This window comes from Ranitomeya variabilis, chromosome 3, assembly GCF_051348905.1.
Source record: "Ranitomeya variabilis isolate aRanVar5 chromosome 3, aRanVar5.hap1, whole genome shotgun sequence".
NCBI lineage: Eukaryota > Metazoa > Chordata > Amphibia > Anura > Dendrobatidae > Ranitomeya > Ranitomeya variabilis.
In genome coordinates, this window is record NC_135234.1 from 23167553 (window position 1) to 23188693 (window position 21141).

A 21141-nucleotide genomic window follows, 5' to 3' on the forward strand; every position below is an offset into this window, starting at 1 on the left:
AAAATACGTGGCACGTAAATACTTCAGTGCCACGATATTTCAGTGCCACGATATTTCAGTGCCACGATATTTCAGTGCCACGTATTTCAGTGCCACGTATTTCAGGCACTGAAAAATACGTGGCACTGAAATACGTGGCACTGAAATACGTGGCACTGAAATACGTGGCACTGAAATACGTGGCACTGAAATACGTGGCACTGAAATACGTGGCACTTAAATACGTGGCACTTAAATACGTGGCACTTAAATACGTGGCACTTATATACGTGGCCACTGAAATATCGTGGCACTTATATACGTATATACGTATATAAACGTATATTTCAGTGCCACGTATTTCAGTGCCACGTATTTCAGGTTAGGGGTAGGGTTAGGGGTAGGGTTAGGGTTTTTTGTTTTTTTCTTGTTTTCTTGTGTTTTTCTATAAAAACGCATGCGTTTTACCGCGTTTACATGCATTTTTTCACACATGCGGTTTTTTAAAAAAACGCATGCAGATAAAAACGCAAGTGTGAAACCAGACTAAAAGACGCTTTTTATAGCAAAAAAGTTTTTGCGTCTCCACATTTTGAGACCTATAATTTTTCCACATTTTGGTCCACAGAGTCATGTGAGGTCTTGTTTTTTGCGGGATGAGTTGACGTTTTTATTGGTAACATTTTCGGACACGTGACCATTTTTTATCACTTTTTATTCCGATTTTTGTGAGGCAGAATAACCAAAAACCAGCTATTCATGAATTTCTTTTGGGAGAGGCGTTTATACCGTTCTGCGCTTGGTAAAATTGATAAAGCAGTTTTATTCGTCGGGTCAGTACGATTACAGCGATACCTCATTTATATCATTTTTTTATGTTTTGACGCTTTTATACGATAAAAACTATTTTATAGAAAAAATAATTATTTTGGCATCGCTTTATTCTGAGGACTATAACTTTTTTATTTTTTTGCTGATGATGCTGTATGGCGGCTCGTTTTTTGCGGGACAAGATGACGTTTTCAGCGGTACCATGGATATTTATATCCGTCTTTTTGATCGCGTGTTATTCCACTTTTTGTTCGGCGGTATGGTAATAAAGCGTTGTTTTTTGCCTCGTTTTTTTTTTTTTTTCTTACGGTGTTTACTGAAGGGGTTAACTAGTGGGCCAGTTTTATAGGTTGGGTCGTTACGGACGCGGCGATACTAAATATGTGTACTTTTATTGTTTTTGTTTGTTTTTTTTAGATAAAGAAATGTATTTATGGGAATAATATTTTTTTTATTATTATTATTTATTTAGGAATTTTTTTTTATTTTTTTTTACACATGTGGAAATTTTTTTTTTTACTTTTTTACTTTGTCCCAGGGGGGGACATCACAGATCGCAGATCTGATAGTGTGCACAGCACTCTATCAGATCGGCGATCATACTTTCATCGGAGCAGGCTGCAGCTTTCATCTGCAGCCTGCTCCGACCCGGAAGTGCTCCCTGCAGGACCCGGATACAGCCCCTCGGCCATTTTGGATCCGGGGCCTGCAGGGAGAAGACGTTCGGTACGAGGTGAGTACATCACCTTGTACCGATCGTCTCAGGGAAGCCCGCAGGGAGCCCTCTCCCTGCGCGATGCTTCCCTGTACCGCCGGTACACCGCGATCATGTTTGATCGCGGTGTGCCGGGGGTTAATGTGCCGGGGGCGGTCCGTGACCGCTCCTGGCACATAGTGCCGGATGTCAGCTGCGATATGCAGCCGACACCCGGCCGCGATCGGCCGCGCTCCCCCCGTGAGCGCGGCCGATCGCGTATGACGTACTATCCCGTCACCGGGAATTAAGACCCACCCCACCTCGACGGTATAGTACGTCATACGGGCTTAAGGGGTTAAAATGGGCCGCTTACATTCGTCAGATTGTTTGCGATGTCATGTGCCCTATGCTGATTTTGTTCATATGATTTGGAGGTGCCCTGTAGTTCTTCATTATTGGAGAGAGGTGACGACATTATTAAAATCGTTATTGTTGATCCCTGTCCCACTTGAACCGTTAACCTGTTTGTTTGGGGTGTGGGATACGGAGACCTGGGATCATTATACTGGGATCTTTCTCCGAGAGACGCTCTTTTTGGCAAGGAAGGTATTGGCGTTAAGATGGATGGGTGGCTCCCCCCCGACCCTTAGAGTTTGGATCGATCTGGTGAATTCAATTAACCCATATGAAAAAACAATGTATCAAAATAGAGGATGTCCAGGTAAATTCGAGAAGATATGGGGCAAATGGAACTCCTCTTGTCATACTCTATAGTCTGCACTGACTAGACATCTACATAGGAAGATGGGCTTGTGGTTTTTGGGGACATTGCTCATAGAGCAGGATTTAAATCTGTTTTCTTTTGGCGACTTACTGTTACTGTTAGTGGTTAAAGTTGTTAAGTTGTATAATAGGTATTTTTCTTATAAGAATCTAATGATTTACCATGCACATCTCATTATCTTTGTAACTTCTGATATGATGTTGTTCTACAACTATTTGTATGTCACGGTATAATTGATGATAATTGCAAATGTGTGCATTGTTTGTTTATACTGAATTAATAAACGAATTTAAAAAAAAAAGAAGTGATCTTGGCCCGGTATGCGCTGACACCAGAGGCATACCGCCAAAAGTTCCGCGGACTTATAAAAAGCGTAACCGATACCCACGCTGAATGGGCCTGTAAATTATGGCGGTCACTGCTACAGTGGGTACAAGGGAGCCAAGCAACCACTAGGGAGGACGTCCTCCAGCTCTTCTTGTTAGAACGATTCTTTACTGGACTAACCCCCGAGACACAGGAATGGCTTCGAGACAGGCGGCCAACGACTCTTGAAGAGGCCGCTCGTCTGGTCGATGAACATCATGATGCCAGGAGGCCTCAGTTGTCTGGATCAAAGATGGTCACTAGGGGTCCGCCCATGGACCTGGAGGCCCCCAAACCAGAGAAGATTGTAGGGGGACCAGCTAAAAACCCGGCCTACCACAGTCCCCCTGGGGCGCAATGAAAAGTATTGACCACCATCGATCTATGCAAAGGCTACTGGCAGATTCCCCTTAGTCCTGACACTATTCCCAAGTCGGCATTTGTCACCCCGTTCGGCTTATTCCAGTTTCGAGTTATGCCATTCGGGATGAAGAATGCCCCGGCGACCTTCCAGAGGCTGGCTGACCGGCTTCTGGATGGTCTCCAGGACTATGCTTGTGCCTACCTGGATGACATCGCCATCTACAGCGTGACATGGGAAGAACATCTGAATCACCTAGAGACAGTATTGGACAGGATCCACAAGGCTGGAATCACCCTGAACCCAAACAAGTGTCACGTGGGCAAAGCAGAGTTTCAGTATTTAGGGCATTGGGTGGGAAGTGGGAAACAGCGACCAGAACCAGCCAAGATTGAGGCACCGGGTGCAGAGTCCATGAGTTGCAAATGGCCAGTGGAGCTCTGGGAGTTGGCTTGCGAGCATCAGGGCAATTAATAAGGGCTTCCTTGGCAGTTAATACGTGGTTGACATATGAGGCAGCTTGGAGAGACTGGGTTTTCTGGACTAGGCAGCTAGGCAATGTCATATCGGAAGAGGATCAGGTAGGGGCTTTACAGTACTGTCTTGGTTAGGTCATGTGAAGGAGGAGGGTTGGTCGTTTGCACGGGTTAATAGATGGGTGGCTGGGATAGCCTTTGGCTGTAAGTTTAAAGGAGTTAGGGATTTTACAAAGAATTTTTTGGTGGGCCGAGCATTAAAGGGCTTTCGGAAAAAGCATCTGAAAGCAGATTCCCGCAGTTTAGGTTACGGTAAGTTGCCCAAGGAACTTGGGAGCAGGATAGTCCACCAGTGCAGCTTGCCTCTTGAGTTTTCTCTATTTCAATTGGCCTTTTCTTGGGCTTTTTGGGGGGCCGTGAGGATAAGTGAGCTGGTATCACCATCATCGGTTACAAGAGAAGGTCTAGTGAGACAGGTTGTGGGGGTGTTACGGGATTCAGTTGAATTCTAGGTGTGTCGGTTAAAAACAGATCAGTCGGGAAGAGGAAAGAAAGTGGTGTGGGTCCGTTGGAAGGTTCTAAGATGTGCCCTGTAGGCTGCATTAAGTCATTTTGGGGACTGAAAGGGACAGTTTCATTTCCTATATTGCAACATGAAGATGGCTCCTTTTTATTGCGGTATCAGTTTACTGGAGTTTTTAAAAAGTGCTTAAAGAGTTGGGCTTAGAAGCAGATAGATTTGCTCATCGTTCATTTAGAATTGGAGTGGCAACAGAGGCAGAATCTAAGGGTCTATCTTCAGAAGGGATACCAAAAATAACAAGTGAAAATCGAAGAGATAATCAGCTATATGTGTGTCCAAATTTGGTGCAATGGGTGGCTAAAAGGAATTTTGCCTGACACAGGATACGTTGTCGTACTATGTTTTGTTCTTTAAAAAAAAAAAAAGGTGCGGCCAGTGTACTTACAATTTGCCCTCCCCCCATTTTTCTTCTATTGTTAGGAGCATCAGATGAGTTTGGCGAGGAATGAGGACTTACTTCGGTGGTTGGGGGTAAGAGGCACGAGTTGGCGGCAAGTCTTACCAGAATATCATTGTTGGCCTTGGTTGGATCGTTATCCTGAGGTTTTTTTGTGTTACATGTTTGGGGTAACGACCTCGGTGGTCGCACATGCCGGGATTTGATCAGGAACATACGTCACTATGCGTTGCACCTATGGTTATCCTATTCAAAATTGAAGATTTTGGGAAGGTTGGTCAGAAATGGTGGCGTTGTGGTTAGGCATGGTTGAGGCTGGGGAAGGAAATTTTTGGCGCAATTATGGCGTGCATCTGAACGCGGTCAGTATTGACCTTTGAACCTTGAGGAATCAAGAGGGTGTGGAGAGGGCACTTTTTTTGGTGAGTAACTCGCATCATTGAGAAGTCAAGTGATCCTCGCTGTGGCGGTGTCAAAGGGTTCTTTGAGTTGGTGCAAAATTGAGCTGGGGGTTTGTACATCAAGTAGATGGCACCCTCCAATCGTGTTTGGGATTTGAGAGCTGCTTGGCGGAGTTTTTGTGACACTTCGGGGGGGTCCCAGGGGAGTTGGCAGGATGGTGAAGGTTTCCGGCGATGAACGTGCCCTCGAGCTGGTGGTCACGGCTGGGGGTAATGTGGGAAGACTGAAAAATATTTTGGGTAACTTTAGGCTTTTTGGGGCTCCGAGAACCTCTTTCCACCAAAAAGTTAATATTATTGTTACAGTATGTTTGTTATAATAAAGGCTGACTTGGCCAATTTAATCCAACGCTCGAGTGTGTGTTTATTTCAAGAGGAGTAAATGATTGTGGAATGGAGGAAGGACAGCCTCTACAATGCCAGAGTCATGAGGGCAATCTGGCCTGTTGCTCGGAGCCCGAGGCCTCGGGGGTCCCATGGCCAGATTGTCCTCATCATAAGGCCTGTCTTATGTATGGTGGGACTGTATAATGTCCAGGGATGACTAAAAGGGGGTCAAGGGGTTTACTTGTTTGTTTTTTGTTGTTGTGTTAAAACTTTAATAAAAAGTTATTATTATTTATTTATGTAGCACCATTAATTCCATGGTGCTGTACATGAGAAAGGGGTTACATACAAAGTTATAGATATCGTTTACAGTAAACAAATTTACGATCAGACTGGTACAGAGGGGAGAGGAGTTATGGTTCCAAAAAATGGTTCCAAAAAAAAACAAAAATCCAATAATGATTGTTAGAAAAATCTTTACAAATGTAAGCAACTAATTATATCCTGCAAGCCCCGCCAAAAAAAATAAACCCATCACTGCTGCCACCTCCTGTACAGAAATGTATCTGTCCTGCTCAGTGCAGACGACGCTCAGTACACGGATTGCCTTGGACATGTCTCTGCGGCTCCTTCTGCTCCATATGTCGCTCTTACTACAAGTCGGGAACAGTCAGCGTGAGTGACCTCCGTGGGTTCTACCCTGTAGTTGATGTCTTTCTTATTTTCTTGGCTTTTTTGCTGTCTGCTCTCTGCTATTTTTACCCTGTACATATGTAGCAGAGCTGAATGTTTGTCACCTGTTGGCTCGGATCACGTCTCTTCCACTTATATAAAGTTATGACTTCAGAATGTAATAATAACTTAGCATTTACTTTTCTATTTTTTATTGCTTTTTGAAGCTTTCTGAATCACAGGCTACATTCACACCAGGAGTTTATTTTTATATAAAAAAAAATGCAAAATACCTATTTTATTTAATGGGTGCAGAAAATCTGCAACATCAAAAGCTCATTGTGGGAACGTAGCCTTGAATACTGTTCCTTTTTTAATAAATGCATTTGATCCTATTTTTTTGTGCCTTTTACTGCAAAATTGGAGTCATTTGCGCCATGGTCGCCTGTTTGTTGGGCAATCCCTGCATGTGTTGTGACTGTCGAACAGCCACATGGATTCGAAAACAATTTTCGAGCACAGCGAAGACACTCGGTTAGCACCGGAGCATGCTCATATAACACCTCATCCGAGCCCATTCGCTCATTACTATGAAATAACTTTGCAAATTTCTGCTCACATAGTAAAATGGAGCAATGTTTTTCACTAGTCCGTCAAATCAAAGTAGTATGATGATGGAAAGAAGCGATGACAAGGTGATTATCTTCCCTACATTTTGCTTCACCCTTTCTTATTTCATCTCATTACTTAATTATTATTATTTATTATTATTGCGCCATTTATTCCATGGTGCTTCACATGTGATGAGGGGTGTACATAATAAAACAATTAATTCAATTCTATTGACAGTTCTCGGAATGAGCTCACTGACAGATCTCTGGTAACTCATCCGGTAGACTCCTGTGTATGGTGACATAGAGGCAGTGGAAGCTAAAGGGGGTCACCATTTTTTTTTAACGAAGCCCAATTGCGAAATGACTTTTAGCCAATAAAAAAACCTCCAGTCTCTCTGGTGCCACCTCGTGGTGACGGTGTGTAACTGCATGTGTTGTGCAGATCGGTGGCCAGGTCTCTGCTGTTCCTGCTGCTCGTTGTGTCCCTTTTACTACAAGTCAGACCCTGCCAGGGTGAGTGATCTGAAAATGAACTCTGTAGTTTCTGCCTCTCTGTTTGATCCCTTCTCCATGTTCTCTACTATTTTCTATTTGTACTGAATGATCTATTGGCTCAGATCCCATCTGCCAGTTACTTTACCGTATGGTAATGCATTTAGCGTTTACTATCGAGGTTTTGAGCTCTGTATTTTGTCACTCGTAGAAACTGCTTTTCTGATATCAATGTAATTGCTCCTGTTTTTGGCACGTTTGGCTTCAAAATGCAGGTGCAGGAGCTGAGCCCGATCATACACAGAAGTGTCGGCTGTGTTATACAGCCGCCGCCTGCCTCTAATACTATTTGGACGCAATGTCTTTTTTTTCAAGAGGATTTCACTTGGAATCCACCTGAAAATGTGCAGCAAAATGGTAGCGAAAAATGGAAATAAGGCAAAACGCCACGTTCCAGCTTGTGTCACTTCTTTCATTGCTTCAGAGTTCGGAAACCCTAGAGAGGGTAAAGAAGCCCCATGTTCACTGTTCAGGTGCCTTCATTTGGAAGCCTCCCGCTTTCTATTGTACAAGAGACAGGGAAAAATAAAAAAGACTGCAAAACCGAGGATGGCTTTTTTTTTAACGCAGCTTTGTGAAAATTCTGGCAGGTCCATCGTCAGATTAGAAACGTTGCGTGCATACAGTCATATGAAAAAGTTTGGGCACCCCTATTAATCTTAAGCTTAATGTTTTATAAAAATTGTTTTTTTTGCAACAGCTATTTCAGTTTCATGTATCTAATAACTGTTGGACACAGTAATGTTTCTGCCTTGAAATGAGGTTTATTGTACTAACAGAAAATGTGCAATCTGCATTCAAACAAAATTTGACAGGTGCATAAGTATGGGCACCCTTATCATTTTCTTGTTTTAAATACTCCTACCTACTTTTTACTGACTTACTAAAGCACTTTTTTTGGTTTTGTATCCTCATTGAGCTTCGATCTTCATAGCTAGGTGTATGCAATCATGAGAAAAGCTACTTAAAGTGGCCACTTGCAAGTTGTTCTCCTGTTTGAATCTCCTCTGAAGAGTGGCATCATGGGCTCCTGAAAACAACTGTCAAATGATCTGAAAACAAAGATTATTCAACATAGTTGTTCAGGGGAAGGATACAAAAAGCTGTCTCAGAGATTTAACCTGTCAATTTCCACTGTGAGGAACATAGTAAGGAAATGGAAGAACACAGGTACAGTTCTTGTTAAGGCCAGAAGTGGCAGGCCAAGAAAAACATCAGAAAGGCAGAGAAGAAGAATGGTGAGATCAGTCAAGGACAATCCTCAGACCATCTCCAGAGAGCTGCAGCATCAACTTGCTGCAGATGGTGTCACTGTGCATCGGTCAACTATACAACGCACTGTGTTTTTTTGCCGCCATGCATAACGCCTTTTTGTATTACCAACAACTCAATCTTGGTTTCATGAGTCCACAGGACCTTCTTCCAAAAAGAAATTGGCTTCTCCAAATGTGCTTTTGCATACCTCAGCCGACTCTGTTTGTGGCGTGCTTGCAGAAACGGCTTCTTTCGCATCACTCTCCCATACAGCTTCTCCTTGTGCAAAGTGCGTTGTATAGTTGACCGATGCACAGTGACACCATCTGCAGCAAGTTGATGCTGCAGCTCTCTGGAGGTGGTCTGAGGATTGTCCTTGACTGATCTCACCATTCTTCTTCTCTGCCTTTCTGATGTTTTTCTTGGCCTGCCACTTCTGGCCTTAACAAGAACTGTACCTGTGTTCTTCCATTTCCTTACTATGTTCCTCACAGTGGAAATTGACAGGTTAAACCTCTGAGATAGCTTTTTGTATCCTTCCCCTGAACAACTATGTTGAATAATCTTTGTTTTCAGATCATCTGACAGTTGTTTTGAGGAGCCCATGATGCCACTCTTCAGAGGAGATTCAAACAGGAGAACAACTTGCAAGTGGCCACTTTAAGTAGCTTTTCTCATGATTGCATACACCTAGCTATGAAGTTCAAAGCTCAATGAGGTTACAAAACAAAAAAAAGGGCTTTAGTAAGTCAGTAAAAAGTAGGTAGGAGTATTTAAAACAAGAAAATGATAAGGGTGCCCATACTTATGCACCTGTCAAATTTTGTTTGAATGCAGATTGCACATTTTCTGTTAGTACAATAAACCTCATTTCAAGGCAGAAACATTACTGTGTCCAACAGTTATTAGATATATGAAACTGAAATAGCTGTTGCAAAAAAAACAATTTTTATAAAACATTAAGCTTAAGATTAATAGGGGTGCCCAAACTTTTTCATATGACTGTATACACAATGACCATGCGTGCTTACTTATATTATTAAAAAGATATTGGGACAGATCAGATCCAATACCCTCCTCAAAAAAACACGTAAAAAACTCTTGGAAAAATTTTCCAATTTTATTTTTTTTTTAAAGTTATTGTTTGTATAAATGAGTACATGGTGGCAGAAAAAGAGAGAGCACACACGTATTAAAATACAGAACACATAACCCAAAAAGGGTTCTAAATAAGATGAATATAGCTGCCGGACAAGAGCCAGGAAAGAAGGTGATGTAAAGAATATCAGTAATCACCCCAATCGATGCATATGATCAAAATTGTAAGAGATACTAGCACTGGGATGAATTGGAAGTCCGGCCTATAGTTAGAATTCAAAGTATAGATACGATATGGCACATGCCCTATATAAAGTACATACAGTCCATCACCTCTTGGCACATAGGATGCCTAGATGTATAAAGGTATACAAAAATTTGAAAAAAAATTTGGGGTATGATTTATACTTGGATCAAGAAAGGTCCTGCAGTCAGGGTGGCGCTCATCCCGACGCGCGTTTCAGTGCGTCCATCAAGGTGTAGCATCAAACTCGAATGAGAAGGAGTCAGGTGGATGCTGACGCATGTAACCTTGGGAAAACTCCGGAAGTCCGTCAGCACACTGCGTCATGCAGTCAAAGGCAGGCCGATCAAGGGTTAGTTATTTTATTTTATTTTTTTTGTTTACTTTTTACATTTTTTTTTTCTAGAAATGGAACTCATCATTAATCAGCAATTGTATCACCCCCCAAAAAATGACCCACCGGGATCCCACAACTTAAGAGAATCTGTCAGCAGGGTGTTGCTACCTAATCTGAGAGCAGCATAGAGACAAAGACCCAGATTCCAGTAATGTGTCACTTACTAGGCTGCTTGCTGTAGTTTTGAGAAATTTTCTTAATCGTAGAGTTTCAGTAGAGGACTAGTAAACCCTACTGCCATGTAGTCCTCCATATTCATGGGCACGATATAGCTTATTGCCTGTGCATAGCGTACAATCAGTGATGTGGGCGAGGTTATACAGTGCACAGCATTCAGAGAACTGCAAGAGCTACAGCAGATAAAACAGTGATTTTATCAAAACTACAGCAAGCAGCCCAGTAAGTAATACATCGCTGGAATCAGGGTCTCTGCACCTACATTATGCTGCTTTCAGATGGGGTGTCAAAAACCCTATGACAGATTCCCTTTAAATGCAGCTGTCAGCGAATTACATAGGCTTCTGTGTGGACATAACCTATAACCATGTGCTATGAGGCTATGTTCGTACAAAGTTTTTTGATGGGAAAAAAAAAGATTTTTTAATCTAAGTTAAAAATGCTAAAAAAAAAAAACCCTCTCGTTTTTTTGTGAAGTTTTGAACAGTGATTCGCTGGAGTCCCCAAGTTTTAGAAGTTAGGGAAAATTGAACTGACCTTTCCAAAGATGTTACAAACCACAGTTAATTTATGTTTTAACTGTGTGGGAGCAATAACGTTTTCACACAGGGCCTTGTAGTTTGTGATTTCTTTTTCCCTTAATAATAAAGACCTTCATTTAGAACCTGCATTTTGTAACTACGTGCTACCTTCGTCTAATATTTACTTTTGCTTTGTTATCTGAAACATTTCAGTGACAAACAGGCAAAAGAAATCAGGGAGAGGGCAAACACTTTTCACACCACTGTATGTTGTATACCACCAGCCATCGGCATTTTAATATTTTGAATTAAACTTCTATTTACAAATCAATGAAGTTTATGTAAAGACTTAATATTTCCAGCGCTGACCCTTATTTCTCTAGACCCCCGGCAGCTGCTGACCAAATCCTGACTGATGATCCATTTTTAGTTATTATAAGTATTGAAGTCTAGGGAGTTTCCTGACCATGGACCCAAAATGTCCACTTTTGGACCACCGCGGACCACTTAGTAATCACTTGTGACATGGTCTCCATCATGCATTGTCCATCAGCACATTGCTCCTGGATTGTTGGGAGATGTCGCTCTTGGAGGGTGTTTAGGTGTAAGGGACGCAGGGGTTGAGGTGTTCTGTTGTGACCCCAGGCACCAGTGACATGGGTTCGTCTGGATGCGTGTGATGTTCTTTGCTGTTCCACTTCACAGGATCCAGGATGTTTTGGCCGTATTAAACTTATCGTATTTTGCTGACTATAAGACGCACCCCAAATTTTGGGGAGGAAAATGGAAAAAAAAAAGATTTTTAATTAAAATGGGGGTCCATCTTATAGTCCGAATTTACGGTAGCTCACCGGGGAGCGGTGGCGGCGGCAGTAGAGCGGAGTTACAGGATGCAGGGCCCCTGCTGCAGGAAGGCGGTGGTTGCAGAAGTTGGGCAATGCTGTGGGCCCCTTGGTGGAGCAGTGTCAGCGATGAGGCAGAGTGAAGTCCATGGATTTCCCGGTGTTTGACTTCATGAAGGTGGATGCCGGAGACTAGCTGAGATCCCAATCTACACATGCGCTTGTCTGGCGGCCATTTTACTGAAGGCCATTGCCAGTAAATCAATGCGCAGACCGGGGACTCCACTCGTGCCTCACTGCCAACAAGCCTCCTTCCAGCCCAGGGCCTGTAGCATCGCTCCACTTCTACCACCGCTGCCGGCTTCCTGCAGCAGGGACCCTGCCTCTTGTGAGTCTCGCTCTATCACTGCCGCCCCCCCCCCCCCGGCAAGCTACATTTGGACTATAAGACGCACCCCCTATTTTCTTCCCAAATTTTTGGGGAAAAGTGCATCTTATAGACTGAAAAAAATACGATAATCTGTCTTAATGCTGCACTTAGAGCTCCCCTGCCGGAAGGAAATGGGCTTTGTCCTTCCCGGCAGCCTTGGGCTTTCAGTCATAGGGGTGTGGCTGGAGCTGCTTCAGTCACCGCTCAGTGTATAGAGCACCGCGGCTGTAACCAAGAACCTGGCACCGACAGACAGCTGGCTCAGCAGTGCATCAGTACAGAGTGAGATGTGTCACAAACTTCCGATATTTGTAAAAATCTTATTTAAGGGATCTGTTTAAAACATCTGGATAAGCAAAGTTGTTGAGGAAAAATAATAATAAAAAAGACTTGGAGAACTTAAAAATGGCACAAAACAAATATACAATAAGGTGCATATTTTAAGTCTACCACTAAGACCACATACATCCAGGAAACTGGAGAAACAACATCGATGAATCAGCCTATAAATCTATTTTTACCCAGGCTACCTGCTTAGCTTCAGCTGTTGTTTTTCATTATTTGTATTCCGTTTCTATGTTCTTTCTTAAGGTACTTTCTTATCTTGAACATAAGTGTTAAAAAAGCAAGCAAAGGTTAGTATCCTTAATAGTTTTTCTAATACAAAAATCAGTAAAAAAAAATCTAAACTACTTGATATTGCCACATCCACAAAAATCAGTTCAATAAAAATCTAAAATTAATTATTAAGCAGACCCCAATGTGGAGTGCTAGCCAATGTATGAAGAAAGCAACGTAAAGTACCAAAAAAGAAACTCATATACCGTACTTAAAGAGAACCTGTTATCAGGAGTTTGCTAAGTAAACTACGGGCATTGTCAGATTGGCACCGTTACACTGATTAAATGATACCTGGTTTGAAGAAATCCATTCTGTGGTTGTTATTAGGGATGACCGAGTAGTAAAATGATCGAGGCTCATTGTTCGAACTGAGCAAATCCTAATACTCGCATGTTCATTTTGAGTAACAAATATAATGGGAATCAATGGGAAAGACGAGCTTTTTTTTCCGGTAGACCCTACAGAAACGTCTGTGGGGCAGTGAAAATGTTCATAGTCAGAGTCCTTCATGTGTTTTTTTTAGCAAACTCTATGCGGGCTTTCATATGTCTTGCACTGAGGAGAGGCTTCCGTCAGGCCACACTGCCATATAGGCCTGACTGGTGGAGGGCTGCAGTGATAGTTGACTTTGTGGAACTTTCTCCCATCTCCCTACTGCATCTCTGGAGCTCAGCCACAGTTGTGTCTGTAGGGCACAAACTCTCTGCAAATTAGTGACAACACTGGCAAATTTGGGGAATCTGTCTTACACACAGTGATTCCTCGACAGCACAAATCAGTTTACCAAGCATGTGGAGCCATCTGTCTATGCGAATGCTATCATGATCACATGCTGGCTCTAATAGAGCGGACCACAGCCGTTCTACAGATCTGGGTGTAGTGGTGGGTACTGGCTTAAACACACATAGGGTAGACAAATCCATACTCACTGTTCCTGGAGCCATTTCGGTCGTCCTCCTTGTCCCTTCTGTGCTGTTTGAAAAAGGTAATTTTACTTCCAGAATGCCTTTTCCCGACCAGCTGGATTTTCCCTGGAGAATGAGGACTATGCCTCTTTGGAAGAATTCCTTGGTATAAATCACCTCAAAGTCTCAAACATTCCTTTGTGAAAATTTGAACACGAATGTCATGTAAAGGAAGCAAAAAAACTTTAATACCCTTAGGAAAAAAAAGGTATACTGTGTTTAGTTGGATCCTGCATCAAGTAATACAATTTTAAATAAAAGCGTGCTATCTGCCAAAACTTCAAGATCTAAGCACACAGTGTAACACGACACTCCACCGTGTGCGTCCGTTTTCTGTCCATGCTTCTCTGCCTGTCTTAGTTCACACAACAACACCCTTAATCCAATCCAAGATGTACAGAAAAACTAAAAAACATTAACATATTCTCGGCTTTTAATCTAATTCTGTGTTAAGTTTCAAGACAAAACAAACAAAAACACATAAAAAAATCAATAAAGTAATGCAAACAATACACAAAAAGTCTGGGCCTGAGCTCACCATTATGTTAAAGGATGAGTTTCCAGCCAAAACATTAATTACAGAAGGGTTGAGACTGAAAATCTATTGAGGTCCGATATTAACTATTACTGTCAGCTTTGACTAGTAACAAGCAATTAACATACAACGTAGTGATACTGTCACGATCCAATTTTGGATTTGTGGCAGATCTGGTTTGCCTCAGTTTAAGACCTTTTTTCCTTTCTGGTCATCGGGGGTTAATGCAGTCCCCCCCCGGTGGCCGCTGGTGTTATTGCATTGCTGCTGGGTCAGCTGATGTTTGTGGTGACCACTCCCTCCATCCTTTAAGAGGTCACCTGGTTCATCTGCTGACTGTCGGTGTTAGTTCAGTCTTCAGCGACCAAGCTGGGAGTAGGAGCTTGTTGGGAACTGTTGTCCTACTGCTGTGCCCAGTGAATCTGGTGTTTCTTCCTGCTGTGCTGTACCTTGCAGCATTAAGCTAAGTGTTGTTTTCCTTTACCTTGTCTGTATTTCCTTACCCCGTGTTGTATTAGTGCAGCGGTGGGACCAGTGCTCTCACCTGCCAGTTCCCTACTTAGGGATAGGTGTAGGGCAAGTGAGGGACTAGGTATCCTGGTCGGCGATGGGTTGAAAGAACCCATATAGGGACGGTAGCAAGATCAGGGCACATATGCAGGCCGGTGCAGGAGGTGCCCATTCCCCCAGTCCCTACCGACAGGGCCCACCGTTGTAATTGTGTCCCCGGTGTTCTCTTGTGTGTTGTGCTGTTCGTGACAGACCTACGGTTGGGTCGTTTTATACCGGGTCAGTCACTCCGTGACATTAACACCGTCCGTCACATTTTTCTGGTGAGCCATGGCTCAAATGCAGGCTTTTGCCCAACTGCTCCAGACTCTCACCACTGAGCTCAAGGATCTGCGTGGTGAGGTGGTGCAGCAGCTGCAGCAGTTGTTGGGGTTCTGGGCCTCGGCTCAGGTACAGGCTCTACCAGAACCCAAGATATCTCTCCCTGACAGGTTTTCTGGAGGGAGAGATACATTTTTGGTTTTAAAGGAGGCCTGCAAGTTATACTTCAGGCTCCGCCCTCGTTCAGTAGGGAGTGAGGAACAACGGGTGGGAATCATCGTTTCCATTCTTAAAGGTGATCCCCAATCCTGGACCTTCTCCCTGCCGACCGCTTCACCATCTCTACGGTCAGTGGACAAGTTTTTTGCAGCTCTGGCGCTGGTATATGGTGACCCGGACGGCGTCTCCTTGGTGGAATCCCGACTCCGTAAGATCAAGCAGGGGGGCCGGCCGGCGGAGGACTACTGTTCAGAGTTCAGGAGGTGGGCCACTGACACACAGTGGAATGACCTGGACCTTAGGAGCCATTTTGTGCAGGGTCTCTCCCCAAGGTTGCACGATACTCTGGTACAGTACGCCGCCCCCAAGTCGTTGGAGGCCGCCATGTCCCTTCCCATCCGGGTGGATAGACGCTTGAGGGATTGGCATACACCAAATGTGCCCCCTGTAGTCCTTGTTAGGGAGGAGAACACACCTGACCAGGCTGACAAACCCATGCAGGTGGGAGGAATTGGTTCCCAAATGGGATTGTCTGGGGTTCGCCGTGGTGTGGGGGCATGTTTTTACTGTGGGCAGACTGGTAATTTTATCAATGTCTGCCCAGCTCGCGCCAAAATTCCTGTTCCATCTAAAAAGCCGCGTCCCCCTGGTTGTGTGGAAGGAAGCGACCAGGGTGTGTATATTTCCTCCATTTTCTCGTCTCAGTGTACCTTACTTGCTGAGGTGGTTGTTGGTGGGGTAACTGAGAATGTTCCGCTGCTTGTGGACAGTGGAGCAGGAGTCAATTTGGTGGATGCTCATTTTGTCCAGACCCATGGCCTGATGAGTAGGTCGCTAGCTAGACCCCTAAGCGTCCAGGCCATTGACTCTGCCCCGCTCAGCCAGGGGAGCATTACCCAAGTCGTAGACAATATAAATCTGCGTATAGGGGCTTGTCATGAAGAGTCCTTGTCATGCTACGTCTTGGAGGGCATACCAACTCCCATGGTCTTAGGTCTCCCTTGGTTGAAAAGACACAACCCGGTCATAGACTGGCGGTGCAGAGAAGTAGTCAGCTGGGGTCAGTCATGTGAAGACTGCTGCCCGGGAACTACGATCTCTGCTGTCCTTCTACAACCTACCCCTTCTTCTCCAGTGGGGGCAGTAGAGGTGCTTGAAGGGAGTAGGGGCAAGACTCTACCCTCACTACATTCTAACCCGGTATGTCAGAGAACTCTTAGGAGGAGCGGTCAGAGGAGGGTGGTGGTTCCCTCAATGCATAGTGGGGGAGTGAGTTTGGCGACACAGGGGGACGCCTCTGTTGTCGGTTCTGTAAAGAGTTTGCCATCTTGTGGCAGACGCATGCATGCAAATAAAAGTTCAGGTCTGGACCTGTGTGTGAATGAGCACGTGTGGGTGTCCACCAAAGATATCAGGTGGAAGTGTGGAATTGGAATCTGGAGTTCAAGGGTAATCGGGCCATATTGGGTGTCAGCCATTGTCAGTCCGAAGACTTACCAGTTGGAGTTACCCTCCGTAATGCCCATACACAACTCATTCCACAGGTCGGCGCTCTGGAGATTTGTGCTGCCTACGTTGTCATCTCCATCATGCTGTGTCCACCGTAAACCTGAGGGTCAGGTGACTGAGGAGGTGAACTCTGGTGAATCGAGACGTTCTCACTGTAGGTTGTTTACTGGTGAGGGCCAGTGTTGAGGGTCCAGAGGCCCCTCATTGAAAGGGGGGTACTGTCACGATCCAATTTTGGATTTGTGGCAGATCTGGTTTGCCTCAGTTTAAGACCTTTTTTCCTTTCTGGTCATCGGGGGTTAATGCAGTTCTCCCCCCCCCACGGTGGCCGCTGGTGTTATTGCATTGTTGCTGGGTCAGCTGATGTTTGTGGTGACCACTCCCTCCATCCTTTAAGAGGTCACCTGGTTCATCAGCTGACTGTCAGTGTTAGATCATTCTTTAGCGACCAAGCTGGGAGTAGGAGCTTGCTGGGAACTGTTGTCCTACTGCTGTGTCCAGTGAATCTGATGTTTCTTCCTGCTGCGAGGTACCTTGCAGCATTAAGCTAAGTGTTGTTTTCCTTTACCTTGTCTGTCTTTCCTTACCCCGTGTTGTATTAGTGCAGCGGTGGGACCAGTGCTCTCACCTGCCAGTTCCCTACTTAGGGATAGGTGCAGGGCAAGTGAGGGACTAGGTATCCTGGTCGGCGACGGGTTGAAAGAACCCGTATAGGGACGGTAGCAAGATCAGGGCACATCTGCAGGCCAGTGCAGGATGTGCCCATTCCCCCAGTCCCTACCGACAGGGCCCACCATTGTAATTGTGTCCCCCATGTTCCCTTGTATGTTGTGCTGTTTGTGACAGACCTACGGTTGGGTCGTTTTATACCGGGTCAGTCACTCTGCAGCGCCCCAGAGTCCTGGTCGTTGCAGTACTGTGGCTCCGCCACTAAGGGGAGCTGTGGTACGTCCGATGGCACTGAAGGAGTTCATCTGATCAGGTATCACAGACACCAATACATTTCACCGCCGGGCCACCAGGGGGAGCTAAGGGTTCTATTCACTAGGCCACTCCCCACCATTGTGGGTAAACTGGGGGTCAGGCAGGAAGTTAGTCAGAAAGCTGACTGGGTTGGAACCAGGCAACACCTTGTGGCAGAGGGTGTTGCGGGAGAAGATTCGGTAGGGTCTCTGTCAGGGGTGGGATCCTGACAGAGGCTTGGCAACTTGAGGGAACGTAACGGGACCGTGCCTGCTCAGTATAGCGGCGGTGCCCAAGGAGGGATTGGAAGCGAGATAGATTGTGCTGAGTGAGAAACGAGATCAAAGCAACAAGGAGAATACCAGTAGGGGTCATGCTGTAAGACCGAGGCAACATCCTACTGAGGCGCACAACCGGCGGCCGGAACGCCGAGGGAGTATTACATTATTCAGCTTCAAGCAATACTCTGAACCAACGGCAGGACAGTCAGTCTAAGGCGGGCTGTCTCAACTACATCACCTATGCAGTCTTGGGGGGCAACTTGTGGAGAGGGGCGACTCTAGGGTCCCGGAAGAGCTCCGAGCCTACCCGTCATATGGGTGCCGTCCTAACCGTAACATCAGGGAGGGACGGAGGATTAGCAGAACATCATCTAATCGAGTTGTGAGGGAACTTAAGAAACGGACACAACAGTTGTGGGGACTTTCCGTAAGCACAGCAGGGAAGGACCGCAACACACAGCGCTAGGAGGTAGGCGCAGATTTCCACCTGTTAAGAGAACTCTGGAGGTGCCATTGGACCGGCCGGACTTGCGCAGCCTGGTTATCCGGATTCCGGACTGAGGACCCAGAGATCTTCAGTAAAGAGGTAAAGAGACTGCAACTTGGTGTCCTCGTTATTTACTGCACCGCACCACCACAGCCTCACCATCACCATCATTCATCATACCTATCACTGTACGCCCCTCAGCAGGGTCACGGACCGGGCCTAGCCACCGTGACAACCCCAGAGCAGAGACTCAGAGGCCCGGTACCGGGCACCCCTCGGCCCTGCGGCAGTGGGGGCGCTACAAATTTGGCGTCACGAACAGGATCTACTTAAGCCTGAAGAATCAGGTAATGTGTGCCTTGGAACTGTGATTAATTGTGCTTGGACTGTGCTTTATTGAGAGGATTGTGTATTGTCGTTTGCCGCCAGAGTTCCCGCCAAAAACCGCCGCCATTGCTACACCAAAGAAGAAGGAGGGCGTGCCATGTGAGGAGACTACCAAAGTGGCGCCAGAAGCGGCGACCGCCCCCTGCGCCTCTTGCTGCAAAGCGAAGACCTGCCTCAAAGCAGAGGACCACCCCTTGATTTGCAAGAGCGGGAAGCGGGTGATGGAGAAGCTCGACCCCAGAGAAATGGCGGAGCCAGATGCATGCACTGCCACCGACTATCAGGCAGCGATGATGAACAGCAAGTGCCTGAACGAGGAAGGAGCAATCCCGGCTTGCCCTTATCCATCAGAGGCGGACCCACGTCCACCGCAGCGGAAGGACCTGAATTCCTTGGAACCGGCAGCGGAGCTGAGCTCACCTATCCCGACCTCGGAGCTAGCGGAGGAGGAACCATGGTGGGCGGAGCCGCATCCGGGGACCGCATTGGAGGAGCCGCGGTCCGGGCTGCAGCCGACTCCAGCGTCCTCGTTAGTGGACCGGATCGACATCGGTGGAGTCACATCAGGCGCAGGTATGGAAGGCGCCCCTGCTCCCCCGCTCGATCCCGCTCCCGCGACCGGCCCTCACCCCAGTAAAAGCCGTTGCCTCGCGGCAGAGCTAGTGGTGTTACCCCCCGACGCCATGGGGAAGCTGGTACCACCGCTGCCGACTAGGATGGGGGAACCCATAGACGTGGGCCCAGATGGGGTCATCCTCCAGTGGGACACCCCCCGGGTTGGGCCAGATGGAGTTCGGGAGGAAGGATTCACCCTTGCTGTGCTTACCTGGGAACAATACAAACAATGCTTGATCCTGCATTGGAAAAGGCAAAAAGAGGCAGAGCTGACTGACCCACCGAGGGTACAACAATCGCCTCTTGCATGTGATGACAGGGACACGGTAAAGCGGGGCACTGTATTGGCCTTCCACCCGAAGAGGGGATGGGGCTCCATACAGGAACCGGGGCTACTAACTGACGTCTTCGTTACCAGTTGCAACGTGAAGACTCCCTGCTGCGGCCGAAGTGGTGATCCATTGCAAAAGGGGGATCAGGTGACTTACAACCGTCAACGGAATGCGTACGGATGGTATGCCCGGAACGTGCGCCGCTGTGAGCCTGGGAGAGTGTCATCTGTTGCTTCAACCACGATGGAACCAGACGTGACGGATCTTACCAATATTGCCGCCGTACGTCTCATTGCAGCGACTGAGCTGGCGGCTAGAGTCCGCCTTCAGGTCCAGACATCAGGAGGTCTGACTGCACCAGGGAAATCCACCAGTAACACTGGTGCGACATCAGCTGCTGACCTAGGATCAAAGCCTGTACAGTCGGAAGGTGCCCACTTTCGGCTGATGTCTTGTGATTTACTATGAGGATAAACCTCGATACCACGGGAATGTAAATAGTTACTGTTCTACTGTTTTGCTGCTAAACCCGTCTAGGGTTAACTCTTAGAGGGATCCCTTTGTTGACCCGGGATCCCTATTGTTTTGTTTGCTTTTTCTAAGTTTTTGCACAAGTTTCCAGAACTGCCGCAATCATGAACAGTGCATGATACAAACTCTCTGTAAATAGTTTGCACCTTCTTAAAGGTGCTTCCTACTGGTTTTACTTAAAGAAGGACTCTTTGTGAAGATACCGCACTGGAGCCTTTGCCGAGTATGGACTGGTAGCTTGAGAAGACCTGCTACCTCATAGAGACTTGGTCCCCTCTTAAATTGGATGTTTAGTCGTTGCATTTAAAGAATGGTATTGCTTTAAGACTGAGAGATAGCGATAATGTCTTGACAAAAAGAAAGTGATGATGCTTATATGTGAAAGTTATGTGTATTTAACAAGTTAATTGTGAAAGATGTTTTATAATGTTGATGGAAGAACGAGGACAGAAAGTGAACCCATCTGGGGTTAGTTAGTGAGTCCTCCTAAGAGCCATATAGAGATGGCCCATTGGTTCTCAACAGAAGGAAAAATGTTATGTTCTATACTATGTATAGTGGTTGAAAAGACAGAAGGCTCGGGCTGAAAGGAGCGGTCCTGTAAGAAAGGAGAGGCAGTAGGTCTGGTGCCGTTAGGACAGGCGGTCCTGCAGATTTAAAGAAGGAGAATGTAAAAGTTAAATTGCCTTATAATGTGATTATAAGATTGTCTTTAGCGGATTCAGAGTGTACATCCTTAAAGGCAATGTTAAATTATTGTTCAAGAATTTGTACTAAGTAGAATACCCGGTTGGGTAAGAAA

At 45.8% G+C, this 21141-nt stretch overlaps 1 protein-coding gene across 1 annotated transcript in view; it reads left to right on the forward strand.

The window, feature by feature from the left end:
• The first annotated feature begins 5729 nt into the window (after positions 1-5729).
• The window catches only part of LOC143815002 (nectin 1a-like), a 60580-nt gene continuing 45168 nt past the window's right edge, over positions 5730-21141 (forward strand). Inside the window, exon 1 of the mRNA XM_077293773.1 lies at positions 5730-5937. Within this exon, the coding sequence (XP_077149888.1) occupies positions 5823-5937 (115 nt within the window). The 5' untranslated portion in view covers positions 5730-5822. The remainder of the gene's footprint in view (positions 5938-21141) is intronic.